This window comes from Trichechus manatus, unplaced genomic scaffold, assembly GCF_000243295.1.
Source record: "Trichechus manatus latirostris isolate Lorelei unplaced genomic scaffold, TriManLat1.0 scaffold00081, whole genome shotgun sequence".
NCBI lineage: Eukaryota > Metazoa > Chordata > Mammalia > Sirenia > Trichechidae > Trichechus > Trichechus manatus.
The window spans coordinates 5,692,547-5,708,922 of NW_004444017.1; the positions used below are offsets into that span (position 1 = coordinate 5,692,547).

General features: G+C 42.4%; 1 protein-coding gene across 2 annotated transcripts in view; it reads left to right on the top strand.

Annotated features, from left to right (window-relative positions):
* Positions 1-16,376, top strand: part of CACNA1C (calcium voltage-gated channel subunit alpha1 C) — a 692,837-nt gene that overhangs the window by 412,140 nt on the left and 264,321 nt on the right. For both annotated transcript variants that reach the window (XM_023735710.1, XM_004381214.3), the window contains exon 4: positions 11,995-12,134. In XM_023735710.1, coding sequence (XP_023591478.1) covers positions 11,995-12,134 — 140 coding nt within the window. The remainder of the gene's footprint in view (positions 1-11,994; positions 12,135-16,376) is intronic.

The following is a 16,376-nucleotide window of genomic DNA, read 5'->3' on the forward strand; positions in this document are numbered from 1 at the left end:
GTAGGCCGTGCCTGTGCTGCTTGGTGGTGTGATGTTAAGCGCACGGTGCAGGTAGGCATGATGTAGCGGGGAGATTGTTACGTGTGGAGCTAAGATGGATATGGGAGAGAGGAGAGAGGAATGAGCCAAAAACATACAAACAAACAAAAAAGAATGCTAGTGGGGAGCTTGCCGTTGGAGTGGAGAGACGAGAGACTATGAAATGGAGAAAAACAAAAAGGGGAAGAGGAAGAAAAGAAAAGAATGAATAAATAAAAATCAGAAAGGGAAAAGAAGAGCAAAGTTCCCAGGGATCCCACCGGTGCAGCTATGAGGTCTGGAGAAGTTGTTCTCAGGTGTTGCAGTATAGCCTGGCTAGAAGGCATAGAGGTATACAATGCCAGGTATTCGGGGAACAGAAAGAGAAGGAAGATATAGAGAGACGAGAAACTGAGTAATGAAGAAAGACAAAAAGGGAAAAAGAGGGAAAAGGAAACAAAACAAATTAAAAAAAAAAAAGAAAGAACAAGAAAATCCCCCAAAAAAACAGAAAAAAAAAAGAAACCAACAAAAAAAGAAATGTCCTCAGGGATCCCTCTGCACATCTGTGCAAGCCGAGGGGGTAGGTTCCAAGCCATGCAGCACCGCCGGGCCAGAATGGGCTGCCAACTCAAGAAAAGGAAAAGAAAACAAACAAATGAACAAAAGCCCTGGAATCCCACCAGCGTGGCAGCCCAAACCAAAAAGCAGCTCCACACTCGAACGGAGCTCCACAGCCCCTCAGGAAGAAGCAAAGATGGTGCACGGAGCCAGGTATTTGAGCAAAAGGAGGGGGAGATGGTGAGAGCTAAGGAAGAAATCAAAAGAAACAGAAAAAAAGCAACACCAGCAGCCAACAAATGGCACTCAGAGAGCCAGCTAGTGCGGGCTGGTGGAATCCAAGCAGCTGGTGCTTCCCAGACAAGAGACTATGGCCATGGGAAGCAGAGGAGGCCAAGTGGGAGTGAAGAAGGGTGGGAGGTGGGAAAGCATATATCGCAGATTACCGGTTGTTTTGTCTCCTGCTGGAAGCTCCGTGAAGCTGCTTTCTTGTACCCCCTGTTTGCTAGTCTCCGATAGGAGTCCAAGATGGTGGATCTGCGCTGCGTTAGCTGATATGAATCTCTCTGATATGAATCTCTGCGTGAATCTCTCCTCGCTCTCCGTTCTCTGTCAGTTTTCTCACTCCATTTGGTGCTTGGCTGAGTTGTTTATCTCTTCATTTGATGTTTTAGGGTTTCAGGATTGTTGTTTTCTCTGTTTGGCTTAGTTTTACGGATCTTTGCTGTGGAGGGACGGTGTGGTGCTTCTGCCTAGAGCGCCATTTTGCCGGAAGAGCCCTGTTTCATCTACATTGAAAATCTGTTGTTTAGTAGCCACCAGCATCAATTATTTTAGCTAGATCTTCTGGATAACTTGCTGCAGCTTCTACATCAACAGTTGCTGCTCCACCTTGTACTTTCATGTTATAGAGACAGTGTCTTTCCTTAAACCTCATGAACTAACCACTGCTAGCTCCAAACTTTTCTTCTGCAGCTTCCTCACCTCTCTCAGCCTTCACAGAATTGAAAAGAGTTACAGCCTTGCTCTTGATTAGGCTTTGGCTTAAGGGAATATTGTGGCTTTCTCCATATCAACAATAAGGCTGTTTCACTTTCTTATCGTTCATGTGTTCACTGGAGTAGCACTTTCAATTTCCTTCAAGAACTTTTCCTTTGCATTCACAACTTGGCTAACTATTTGATGCAAGATGCTTAGCTTTCAGCCTGTCTCAGCTTTCAACATGCCTTCCTCACTAAGCTTAATCATGTCTAGCTTTTGATTTAAAGTGAGAGACGTGCGACTCTTCCTTTCACTTGAACACTTGGAGGCCATTCTAGGGTTATTAATTGGCCTAATTTCAAGATTGTCGTGTCTCAGGGAATAGAGAGGCCCGAGGAGAGGGAGAGAGATGGGGGAATGGCTAGTTGGTTGAGCAGTCAGAACACACACAACATTTATCAATTAAGTTCGCCGTCTTATATGGGCATGGTTCATGGAGCCCCAAAACAGTTACAATGGTAACATCAAAGATCACTGATCACAGATCACCATAACAGATATAATAATAATGAAAAAGTTTGAAGTATTGTGAGAATTACCAATGTGACATAGAGACATGAAGTGAGCACATACTGTTGGAAAAATGGCACCAATAGACTTGCTCAATGCAGAGTTGCCACAAACCTTCAATTTGTAAAAACCACAATAACTGTGAAATGCGATAAAGTGCAACACAATAAAACAAGGTGTCATGGTTTGAATTATGTCCCCAAAAAAATGTATCAGTTTGGCTAGGCCATGATTCCTGGTACTGCATGATTTTCCTGTATGTTGTAAACCTGCCTCTATGATGTTAATGAGGGAGGATGGGTGGCAGTTGTGTTAGTAAGGCAGGACCTGATCTACAAGACTGGATTGTGTCCTGAGGCAATCTCTTGAGATATAAAAGACAGAAGTGAGCAGTGAGACGGGGGAACCTCGTACCATCAAGAAAGCAGTGCCGGGAGCAGAGCGCGTCCTTTGGACCGGGGTCCCTGTGCCGAGAAGCTCCTAGTTCGGGGGAACACTGATGAGAAGGCCGAGAAAGAGAAAGCCTTCCCCTGGAGCTGACACCCTGAATTTGGACGTTTAGCCTACTTTACTATAAGGAAATAAATTTCTCTTTGTTAAAGCCATCCACTTGTGGTATTTCTGTTGTAGCAGCACTAGATGACTAAGACACTAGGTATGCCAGTATAGACCAACTCCCTTATTGCCGGGGCCTTCCCTGGCTCTGAGCTTCTGTAAGACTAAGCCCTCACACCCTCCCCTTACCTCTGTTTCTAGATAGTTCTCTGGTGCATGAATCATTTAGGAGCTCAGGCCTATTCCTCAAGGACCAAAGTTGTCCTGGCCTTTAGTTCAGGTCTGATCTGGGGACTCAGTTCTGATACCAGGCTTCCTCCTTGATCCCAGGCCCCATTAATGAAGAAACATGACCCAGCGTACACTCTGTTGACAGTAAACCAGTACACCTACTCCTTAACTTATCGACTGTCTCTTTATTGACATTTTGCATTTACAACAATAGTAAAAAATCTACTACCTGACTATTTTGTGCATTAACAAAGTACGTTTGGCAGTAACAAATGCCGAGGTGTGAGGCGAGAGTAATGCTGGCTGTGATGGTTAAGGTTATGTGTCAACATGGCTGAGCCAGGATTCTCAGTGGTTTGGCATTACGTAATGATGTACTTTGGCAGTTATGTAATGATGTAATTTGGTAGTTATGTAATGATATACTCATCCTCCATTTTGTGATCTGATGTGGTCAACTTCCATTTTCGCAAAATGCTGATTTTCCCATAACAAGCTGGTTTTTGGCACCTAACCATGTCAATAAGTGAGGAGTGGGTGTAGTGCCATCTCTAGGTATGAAAGACAAAAATTTCCCCTACATGCCTTTTTCCCCCTTTTTCTTGGTTACCGCAAAAAGCCTAGAATTCCTGGGTCATCCCCCACCACTCAGACTCCCGTTCCCATATGGCTCTGAATCCTATAATCTAACTCCTTTTCCCTTGCCACCCCACTCCAGAAACCTTTTCACTCTGCGCTTTGTTCCCCATGGCCCATCCCCTATTCAGGGATCAGTAAACATTTCCTATAAAGGGCCAGATAGTAAATATGTTCACTGTTGTGGGCCATATGGCCTCTGACACAACTACTCTGTGTGCTTCTGCCATTGTAGTGTGAAAACAACCATACACAATATGTAAGTGAATGAGTGTAGCTGTATTCCAATAAAATTTTATAAAAGCGGGCAGTCTGTAGGCCGTTGTTTGCCATCTCCTGCCTTAAATCCTCAGATTCCTTTCTGATCATCCCCTTCACTTTCTGGCTTTCCCCTAAGGACACTGCTTCTCATGCAACTTCTCAGGATATGACCACTTCTCTCCCATATGCCTCCTCCCACCACTTACTGGGCCTAGACTCAGGACAGGAGTCCTGTTTTCTCCTTATTTCTGCTTTCAGACCATTGCCCCTCTTTCTTATTTAAAGCCTCCAATTTTGATGCTTTTGCCATCAGACCCTTCTCTATACCCTACTTCTCTGTATCACTGTCCTCTACAGACTTGTCAATCTGCTTCTATAAAGATTACAGCCTAGAAAACCCTATGGGGAAGTTCTATTCTGTCACATAATGTTGCTATGAGTTGAAATCGACTTAACAACACCTAACAACAACAATAACAACAGATCTTTGAGTCACACGAAGGATGGTTCGACATTAGAAAATCAATCAACGTAAACCACCACATAAATAAAACAAAAGAATCACATGATCATCTCAATTCATGAAGAAAAAGCATTTGATAAAGTCCAACACCCATTCCTAATAAAAAATCTCAAAAAATAGGAATAGAAGGGAAATTCCTCGACATAATAAAGGACATCTATACAAAACCAACAGCCAACATTATTCTCAACAGAGACAGTTTGAAAACATTCCCCCTGAGGATAGGAACAAGACAAGGATGCCCTTTATCACCACTCCTATTTAACATTGTGCTAGAAGTCCCAGCTAGAGCAATGAGGCAAGAAAAAGAAATAAAGGGCATCCAAATTGGTAAGGAAAAAGTAGAACTATCCCTTTTCATGGATGATATGATACTATACATAGAGAACCCTAAAGACCCCACAAGAAAACTACGGAACTTATAGAAAGTTTCAGAAGAGAAGCAGGATACAAGATAAACATACAAAAATCAGTTGGATTCCTATACACCAATAAAGAGAACTACAAAAAGGAAATCAGGAAAGCAATACCATTTATAAAAGCCCCTAAAAAATAAAATACTTAGGAATAAATCTAACCAGGGATGTAAAAGACCTATACAAAGAAAACTGCAAAATACTACTACTGCAAGAGACAAAAAGAACCTACGTAAATGGAAAAACATACAATGCTCACAAATAGGTAGTCTCAACATTGTGAAAATGTCAATTCTACCCAAAGCAATCTACAAATACAATGCAATCCTGATCCAATACTAACAGCACTGTTTAACAAGGTAGAAAAGCTAATCATTAACTTTATATGGAAAGGAAAGAGGCCCCAGATAAGTAAAGCATTACTGAAGAAGAACAAAGTAGGAAGCGTCCCACTGCCTGACCTCAGAACCTACTATACAGCTACAGTAATCAAAACAGCCTGGTACTGGTACAACGACAGACACATTGATCAATGGAACAGAATCAAGAACCCAGATGTAAGTCCATCTTCCTATGGCCACCTGATCTTTGACAAAGGCTCAAAGTCAATTAAATGGGGAAAAGACAGTCTTTTTAACAAATGGTGCTGGCAAAACTAGATGTCCATCTGTAAAAAAATGAAACAGGACCCATATCTCACACCGTACATGAAAACTAATTCAAAATGGATCAAAGACCTAAATATAAAATCAAAAACCATAAATATCATGGAAGAAAAAATAGGGTCAATGCTAGAGGCCCTGGTATATGGCACAAATAGGATGCAAATCATAACTAACAATACACAAACACCAGAAGATAAGCTAGATATCTGAGGTCTTCTAAAAATTAAGCACGTATGCCCATCAAAAGACTGTACCAAAGAGTAAAAAGAGAACCTACTGACTGGGAAAAAAATTTTGGCTATGACATATCTGACAGAAGTCTGATCTCTAAAATCTATTGGAAAATCCAACACCTCTACAACAAAAAGACAAATAATCCAATTAAAAAATAGGCAAATGATATGAATAGACACTTCACCAAAGAAGACATTCAGCTGGCTAACAAACATATGAGGAAATGCTTGCGATCACTAGCCATTAGAGAAATACAAATCAAAACTACAAAGAGATACCATCTCACCCCAAATTACTGGCAGGAATCAAAAAAAACAAAGTAACAAATGTTGGAGAGATTGTGGGGAGACTGGAACTCTTATGCACTGCTGGTGGGAATGCAAAATGATACAACCGTTTTGGAAAATGGTATGGTGCCTCCTTTGTCATAGAGTAAAATCCATACTCTGATTAGTGTAAAATTGAGAGATTCATTGAAAGAAAAGAGCCCGAGCTCGGAATAAACTGAACTCCACGTGGAAGAATCCAGAAATTCAAAATGGCAACTCAGCAGTGACGTTTTTACAGGCAAGCAATAAATAGGAAACACGTTACTTGATTGGTATTTACAAACTTAGATTATTGAAAGACATTACTTGACTGGTAATCACAGGCTTAGATCATGGAAAGGCATTACTCAATTAGTAGTCGATCATTTTAAGGCCGGGCTTCTGGCGGTGGGAACCCGTTAAAACAAAGGTTTCTGTGGCAGGAACTCGTGACGCATGAGTTCCTAAAGTAGAACTTGTAAGGAGGGCTTCCTATGCCCAGTTCTGTAAGATGACTGGCTTAAAAGGGTATACATCTCTTTCTTAGATTGGTTACAGTGCAGCAGTTACACAGATATGTGACAGGGAGGGGTCGCAGTGGAGTTAACGTCATCATTACCTGAAGATCCTCTCTTAGAAACAGTACGGAAGATAGCTGCCTCTAGGGTGAAAACGGAACCACAAACAGGGAATCGTACCCAATCCTCAAATTGGCCATTTCAGATCATATCAGGTACCTCAAATGTTTCTGTAATTCCCTTATACACCTTAAAAAGCTAGAAATTAAAATACCATACGATCCAGCAAACCCACTCCTAGGAATCTATCCTAGAGAAATAAGAGCCGTCACAGGAATAGACATGCACACCCATGTTCATTGCAGCATTATTCACAATAGCGAAAGGATGGAAACAACCTAGATGCCCATCAGCGATGAATGGATAAACAAACTACAGTACATACACACAGTGGAATACTATGCAATGATAAAGAACAATGATGAATCTGCAAAACATCTCAACATTGATGAATCTGGAGGGCATTATGCTGAGTGAAATAAGTCAATCACAAAAGGGCAAATACTGTATGAAACCACTATTATAAAAGCTCAAGAAAAGGTTTACACACAAAAAGTAACGATCTTTGATGGTTATGAGGGAGGGATGGAGGGGGAGGAAAAAACACTAACTAGGTAGTAGATAAGTGGTAACTTTGGTGAAGGGTAAGACAGTATACAATACTTCGGAAGTCAGCACAACTTGACCAAGGCAAAGTCATAGAAGCTTCACGGACATATCCAAACTCCCTGAGGGACCGAGTTCCTGGGCTGAGGGCTGGAGACCATAGTCTCCGGGGACATCTAGCTCAATTGGCATAACGTAGTTTATAAAAGAAAATGTTCTTTATAAACTGCGGTGAGTAGCATCTGGGGTCTTAAAAGCCAGTAAGCAGCCATCTGAGATATATCTACTGGTCTCATCCTTGCTTAAGCAAAGGAAAATGAAGAAAACCAAAGACACAACTACCACAATCTCTGCCAGACTGAGCCCAGAACAACTAGATGGTGCCTGGCTACCACCACCAACTGTTTTGACAGGGATCACAATAGAGGGTCCCGGACATGGTGGGAGAAAAACGTAGAACAAAATTCAAATTCCCAAAAAAAAAGACCAGACTTGCTGGTCTGACAGAGACTGGAGAAACCCCAAGAGTATGGTCCCTGGACACCCTTTTAACTCAGTACTGAAGTCACTCCCGAGGTTCACCCTTCAGCCAAGGATTAGACAGGTCTATAGGGCAAACAATAACATACGTGAGTAGTTCAATCATGTACACGAGACTAAATGGGCATACCAGCCCAAAAGCAAAAATGAGAAGACAAGAAGGGTCAGGAAAACTGATGAATGTAAACAGGGAACCCAGGTGGAGAAGAGGAGAGTGTTGATACATCATGGGGTTGACAACCAATGTCACAAAACAATTTGTGTATGAATTGTTTAATGAGAAACTAATTTCCTCTGTAAACTTTCACCTAAAGCACAATTAAAAGGTAAGAGAGAAATTGACTCAAGATACAACCTAATCTTGTAGATTGTGTCCTACCTCATTAGCATAACTGCCTCTAATCCTGCCTCCTTAACATCATAGAGGTTAGGATTTACAACACAGGAAAATTATGGCAGATCACAAAATGGAGGACAACCACACGACACTGGGAATCATGCCGAGTCAAGTTGACACACATTTTTGGGGGGACACAAACAATCCATAACACCTGTTGTAACTAATAATTGCATCCTCTCCCATAATCTCAAATCAAACATCCTACTCTCTAACACTGCCTCACTCTCTAACTCACTCCCTCTAGCACCCTGACTCCAACAATCCATTCATCCTACCACATTCTTCTCTATTTCTTCTCCCATCATGTCCTATCAGCTTTGATGCTATGCTCCATCATTATAACCACTTACACTCAACCTCTATTTATCTTGCTCACCTCATAAAACACTAACCCTAATCAAATTCAAGTCTCTATCTGTTTGGTACTTGAAGCTGTGTCATTGAAACAAACAAAAAAACCTGTTGCCATCAAGTGGATTTCAACTCATGGCCACCCTATAGGACAGATTAGAACTGCCCTGAAGGGTTTCCAAGGAGCGTCTGGTGGATTTGAACTGCCGACCTTTTGGTTAGCAGCCGAGCTCTTAACTGCTGCACCACCAGGACTCCGTGCCATTGAAAGGGTAGAGAAATACAGAAAACTGAGCTGACTGGTCTCACTTTACACTCTCAACCACCAACCTCAAGTAGGCCCTTGGCGATCCCTGGCAATCCTACTATGTGTCCCTAGTCTATCCACTCTTCCACTTTCCTGAATGGTTATTTCACACCTTTTCCTCACTCTTCAAACTCCCAATACCCACCCCTACCTTTTCACACTTTCAGCTGATGACCTTGCTGCCTATTGCCCTGAGAAAATAGATGCAATCAGAAGAGAACTTTCACACGTTCCCACAACCACATCCGTACCCCTTTAATATGCCTTCCTACCTGAACCAGGATGAATAAATTGTCCCTGCTTCTATCTAAGGCCAACACCCCCATGTGCACTAGATCCCATCCTTGCCTACTGCAGGACATTCATCCTTCCAGTAATTGTTCCTTCTCCCTTCTGCATCAATTTTCTGTCTCTCTTAGATGATTCCCATCACATATAAAGATGCTGTAGTGACTCCGATTTAAAAACAAATAAAATTCTCTTGAACCGGTACCCTCTTCTGGTAACCACCTTTTTTTCTCTACTCCTTTTTGTAGCAAAATTCCTCAGAAGAGTTTTCTATATGGTAGCCACTAGCCTCATATGGCCAGTGAGCACTTGTAAAGTGGCTAATTCAAATTGAGATGTTCTGTAAGTGTAAAGTATACAGCAGATTTTGATGATTTAGTTCCAAAGAATGACAAGTAGCTCATTAATAATTTTTATATTGATTATATATTGAAATGATATTTTGACTACATTGGGCTAAATAAAATATATTATTACAATTGATTTTACCTGATTTTTTTTTTTTTACTTTTTTGATGCAGCTACTAGACAATTTAAATTACATATGTGTCTCTCGTTTGTGGCTTGCATCATATTTCCATCCGACAGGGCTGTCTGTACGGACTGTAACTTCTCCCATTCTCTCTTGAACCTACATCTGTTAGGCTTTTGTCCCCACCATTCCACCAAAATACATGTTCTCAAGGTTTCAATGATCTTCGTTTTGCTAGATCCAGTGGTCAGTTCTTCAGCCTTGTATCTGCAGCATTTATATGGTTAAGCATTGCCTTCTCATTGACCGCTTTCTTCACAGGGCTCCATTCTCTCCACTCTTCCTACTGCCTCACAAGCCACTGCTTATCCATCTCTTTTGGTGGTTCCTCCTCTCCTTGACCCCTAAATGTTGAAGTGCCCCAGGGCTCAGTCCTTTCACATCTTCACCTCCTGCACTAGCCTCCTCTGTGACCTCACATGATTTGATTTTAAATACAATCTATACACCTATCAAATGTTTGTCACCATCCTGGACCTCCCCATTGAACTCCAGACCTAGTATAGCCTACTCAGTATATCCATTCAGATGTCCAGTTGACAACTCACATGGAACAAATTCAGCACAGGGCCCCTGATACCCATCCCACCCTGTCTAATCCTTCCAGTTGCTTGGATCAAAACTACTGGAATCATCTTCTATTCCTCCTTTTTCATGCCTCTCATCTAGTCCATCAGCAAATCCCATCAGCTCTATCTTTAAAATAAATCCAGAATCTATTTCTCACCACCTCCAACACTACCACCCTGGTCTAAGCCTCCAGCTTCTCCCACTGGATAACTGCAGCAGCCCACTTGTGGTCTTCCCACTACAGTCTACTCTCCCTACAGCAGCAAGTGTGATTCTTCTAAAACTTTAGTTAAATCATGTCCCTCTCCTCCTGAAAATCCTCCATAGCGTCCCTTTCAAAGCATGCCCAGGAGGGATCCCCCACTTCCTTCTGACTTTATCTCTCCTATGCCCTCCCCCCTTTACCTGCTCTGCTTCAGCCACATTGGCCTCCTTGGTGTCCTTCTAACACACTAAGCATGCTGCTCCCTTGAGGCCTCTGAATTCTTCTGAAACAGGCTCCCTGCAGATAGCTACATGGCTCACCCCTTCACTTTTCTTTAGATCTCTGCTCAAATGACACCTAAAGAAATAGTTCCTTTCCCAGGCTCCTACCAGTGTCACTCTAGATCCCCTTTCCCGCTTCATTTTTCTCCTTAGCACTTACCACACGAACATGTAATATATATACTTATATATTTTTACATTTATAGAAATTATATATTTATAATATAAATAAGTATGGTATTATTTATATTATATTATTTGTATTATAGATATAGTATATAAATATAAATACAATATTTTATAATATAAGCTGTATATTTATATGTACTTATATAAATATGGAGTCCCTGGGTGGCACAAACAGTTAAGCGCTTGTCTGCGAACTGAAGGGTTGGCGGTCTGAATCCACCCAGAGGCACCTCAAAGAAAGGCCTGGCGATCTACTCTCTATAAAGATGACAACCATTGAAAACCTTATGGAGCACAGTTCTACTCTGACACACATGGAGTCGCCATGAGTCAGAGTCAACTCGATGGCAACTGGCTTTTATTTTTTTTGGTTATATATAAATACATTTTATTTTTATTTATTTTATTTATCTTTATATATAAAAATGTGTGTCTGTGTGTATGTTTACTGATCATTTGGTTTATTGTTGTCTCCCCCACCTGAATATAAACTCCCTAAGGGTAAAGACTCGGTCCATTTTGTTCACTGCCATAGCCCCAGGGTCTAGACCAGTGCCTGGCACAGAGCAGGTATTCATGTTTGTGGAAGGCATGAATATACCAGCACAGACTGAAAGCGACAGAGCTGAAATTGCCAAGTCTCAGTTCCATGCCTTAATGTGTGGTTTTCTTCCCCCTTGAAACGTATTCATTTAGACAATCATTCACTTGTTCAGCACGTATCTCTTGAACATCTGTTATATGCTAGGCACAAAGTAGATTTCTATGGGATCATTTATTTGTGCCCAGGAGGAAGGGGGTAGGCAGAGGGGAGAGAGTATGTGAGTACTGGCTCCCATGGGAGAGGGAGATAGGATACCATGGAGGATGTAAGGGGCACTGTAAAGAGACCGCGGACGCTGGTGGCAAACTTGACCTCCTTTACAACTTTGTCCAGCATCTGCCTGTTGCCTTGCTCCTAGCTCTCTGGCATGTGGTTTCACTCTTGGCATGGGTGATACCTGTACTCAGGAAACATCACACTTACATTCATCTGAGGATCCTCCTTCGCACAAACCTGGGGCACTGGCCCCTGGGCTGGAGAGTCCTGCAGTCTCTGCTATCCCAGGCTTCACTCAGAGAATTCAGAGCCCAACTGGGCTGCGAACCACTGTTCTCACAGCTCCTTCTCTCTTTCCTCCCTTCTAGGCTTTTTAGTGCAATTTTAGAACAAGCAACCAAAGCAGACGGGGCAAATGCTCTAGGAGGAAAAGGGGCTGGATTTGATGTGAAGGCGCTGAGGGCTTTCCGAGTGCTGCGCCCCTTGCGGCTGGTGTCCGGAGTCCCGAGTAAGTAAAGCCATTATTCTTGTTTAAAGTGTTCATCTTGTCACCACCTCTGCTGTCCTTCGCTGAATCGCCAAGAGCACTTTGCAAAGGAGCCTGATTTCATATAAATGGAGATTTTCTAATGAGTTCCTTTGCTTTAAAGAACCCAACTCTGATGTGAGTTAAACATCACAATGTTAAACACATTAAAGTACACTGTGGTCTCCGCTTGGTAGAAATTCTTAAGTCACACAGCCAAATGAAAGCAGCCTACATAGAGAAAACAGTTCATCAGCCATCTGAGCAATCCCCACAAGGCTCTGGGCCTGGAATTTAAATCTCTTTTTATCAGAGAAGCCAGGTGAGCAGACTTGGCTAATCTCTGAGGACAGGCAGAGTATTTTAGCCAATAGGATTATCTCTACTTTCTGTATTTTTCCAAAGTATAATCAGAAAAGCATCAATGGGTGTTCTAAAAGTTCTGCTGCTTCTCCACGCCCTCTCTTCCTTCCATGTCATGTGGGGCATCCCAGCTCTCAGAAACCCTGTTTATGGACACTCCACCTTTCATTGTGAGAACTGGTTTTGCCCAGTGAGTGAAGGGTGCTCAGCTCTCTGAATCAGACAGAAAGGCTTCTCTGGAAAGATATTGTCTATCAGGGTATCCGGTCACATAGACGTCTCCCCTTTGCCACTCCTCCAGAAGCCTGTCCCATTATGGATGAACATAGCCACTTGAGGTACCCAGCATCGGCTCCAGCAGACCCCAGCCCAGGGGGCTCCTGGGGGCTAAGTCAGCATTCGGAAAACACCTCTGTCCACTCCTCCTTGTCCAATCTGTGGTATCTGAGAATAATTAAGGACTTTCTTTGCTGAAGACTCATACTCTTAGGTTAGCTCCATTGGATCTCTAAGATGGCCCATGACCCAGGGCGTAGGAGAAGATACTTACGACTGGGCTGAAACCAGACTAGCTTGGAAATGGGAGCAGGGAATAGGAAGAGAAAGGGGTCCTCAGGATACACAGCCCTTCCTGCCTATACCCCACACCGGGCACTCAGGTTACATCTGTGCTGCTTAGTGATATCACTTAGAGTCACAAAACCATAGTAGTGTGAGGCGCCTAGCATTGCCTGTTTGATTCCTTTTTGCACATGGAAATTGAGACACAGAATAGGGAAAAGATCTTCCTAAAGTAACTTAGTTAACTAGCACCAGAGCTAGGACTAGAACCAGGTCTCCTGACTTTCAGACCAACTCTCTTTCTTACCATACCACACTCCCTTTTTTGAAGAATTAAATGGTTATATAACTCTTGCTTGTTTCAGTTATATTATAAGCCTCTTGAAGGGCAGAACCATGGCTTATATTGTCTCTGATCCCTGCACAGTGTCTTGAACAGTCTCTGCACATGGTAGGAGGATTTACTGAATAAATGAGGATAGGAGTTTGTTTTCTTTGCAGTAGGGACCCCTGTGCGAAGCTTTTGACCTCTCTTAAGCTTGAAAGGGGGCTTAGAGCTAAACCACATAAGTACATTTAAACCGAACGCTCTCTACTTGGCCTTAACTATTTTGGGGCATCCATGGGGCAGTTCTAATGGAGCCCTGGTGGAGCAGTGGTAAAGTGCTTGCATGCTAACCAAAAGGTCAGCACTTTGAACCCACCAGCCGCTCCATGGGAGAAAAATGTGGCAGTCTGCTTCTGTAAAGATTGTTGTTGTTGTTCGGAGTCAGTTCCAACTCAGCAACCCTGTGTACAACAGAATGAAACACTGCCCGGTCCAGCGCCATCCTCACAATCGTTGTTATGCTTGAGCCCATTGTTGCAGCCACTATGTCAGACCATGCTGTTGAGGGTCTTCCTCTTTTTCTCTGACCTTCTACTCTACCAAGCATGATGTCCTTCTGCAGGGACGGCTCCCTCCTGATAACATGTCCAAAGTATGTGAGACAAGTCTTGCCATCCTCGCTTCTAAGGAACATTCTGGCTGTACTTCTTCCAAGACAGATTTGTTCATTCTTCTGGCAGTCCATAGTGTATTCAATATTCTTCGCCAACAGCATAATTCAAAGGCATCGATTCCTCTTCGGTCTTCCTTATTCACATTCATTGGATAGCTTTCACATGCATATGAGGCGATTAAAAACACCACAGCTTGGGTCAGGCATACCTTACTCCTCAAAAATGGCATCTTTGTTTTTTAACACTTTAGAGAGGTGTTTTGCAGCAGATTTGCCTGATACAATATGTCGTTTGATTTCTTGACTGCTGCTTCCATGGGCATTGATTGTGGATCCAAGTAAAATGAAATCCTTTACACCTTCAGTATTTTCTCTGTTTATCATGATGTTGCTAATTGGTCTAGTTGTGAGGATTTTTCTTTTCTTTATGTTGAGATGTAATCCATACTGAAGGCTGTGATCTTTGATTTTCATCAGTAAGTGCTTCAAGTCCTCCTCACTTTCAGCAAGCAAGGTTGTGTCATCTGCATAACGCAGGTTGTTAATGAGTCTCCCTCCAATCCTGATGTCCCAGTCTTCTTTATATAGTCCAACTTCTCAGATTATTTGCTCAGCATACAGATTGAATAAGTATGGTGAAAGGATACAACCCTGACACACACCTTTCCTGTTTTTAAACCACACAGTATCCCCTTGTTCTGTTCGAACGACTGCCTCTTGGTCTAAGGACAGGTTCTTCATGAGCACAATTAAGTGTTCTGGAATTCCCATTCTTCGCAATGTTATCCACAGTTTTTATGATCCACAGAGTCAAATGCCTTTGGATAGCCAATAAAACACAGGTAAATATCTTACCATGATCTATCTGACATCAGCAGTAATATCCGTTGTTCCACGTCCTCTTCTGAATCTGGCTTGAATTTCTGGCAGTTACCTGTTGGGGTATTGCTGCAACTGCTTTTAAATGATCATCAGCAAAATTTTACAGCCTTGTAAACCCTATGAGGCAGTTTCTATCCTGTTCTATAGGGTCACTATGAGTCAGAATTGACTCGACAGTAACAGGTTTGGGTTTTTTTGGATGGGGCAGTTCTACTCTGTCATATAGGGTTGCTATGATTTGGAATTGACTCAACGGCACACAACAACAGGGACAGAAACCATATATGTTATGGCCAAGGCCCAATTCTCCTTTTGTGAGGCATAAATTATCTGAGTTTTCTTTACCACCCAGCCATATTTCAAAAGACCAAAATCAGGCAGTTGGAAAGGAGGGTGAGAGGGACTTCATTTTTTTAAATTGTTATTAGGTGAAAGTTTACAGAGCAAATTAGTTTCTCATTCAAAAATTTATACACAAATTGTTTCCTGGCATTGGCTGCAATCCTGCATTGTGTCGGCACTCTCTCTCTTTCCCTTTTACCCTGGGTTCACTATGTCCATTCGTCCAGTTTTCCTGTCCCCTCCCTCCTCTCATCTTTGTTCCTGGGCAGGTGTTGCCCATTTGATCTCGTACGCTTGATTGATCTAAGAAGCACGTTCCTCACATGTGTTATTGTTTGTCTTACAGGCTTGCCTAATCTTTGGCTGAAAGGTGAACTTTGGGAGTGGCTTCAAGTCTAAGTTAGAAGGGTGTCTGGGGGCCATAGTCTTGGGGGTTCCAACAGTCTCTGTCAGACCAATAAGTATGGTCTTTTTGTGAATTTGACCATTTGTTCTACATTTCTCTCCCCTTCTGTCCAGGACCCTCTGTTGTAATACCAGTCAGAGCGGTCGGTAGTGGTAGCTAGGCACCATCTAGTTCTTCTGGTCTTGAGGTCTTGTGGGCTGTGATTCATGTGGTCCATTAGTCCTTTGGACTAATTGCTCTCTTGTGTCTTTAGTTTTTTCCCTCTTCTTTGCTGCAAACTAGAAGGGATTGATAGTTTTATCTTAGCTAGCTGCTTGCAAGCTTTTAAGACCCCAGATACTACTCACCAAAGTAGGATGTAGAACACTGTCTTTAAGAACTATGCTGCGCCAGAGAGGGACTCTGAACATGACTTTAACGAGCTTAATGTGTCAGTGATAGGAAGTATGAATAAATTAAGGACTTCAGTCAATGGGCATGATAAATCTTACCCCACTCTGTATGAACTTATTGTTGTTTGTTGTTTGTTGCTGTCAAGACTGCTTTGACTCATGGTGACTCTATGTTTAACAGAATGAATCATTGCCCAGTTTTCACAGCATTGTGCTGAGTGTTAGGGCATATCATAAAGAATAAATGTAGTCCTTTCACTTGAGGAATTTAACAGTC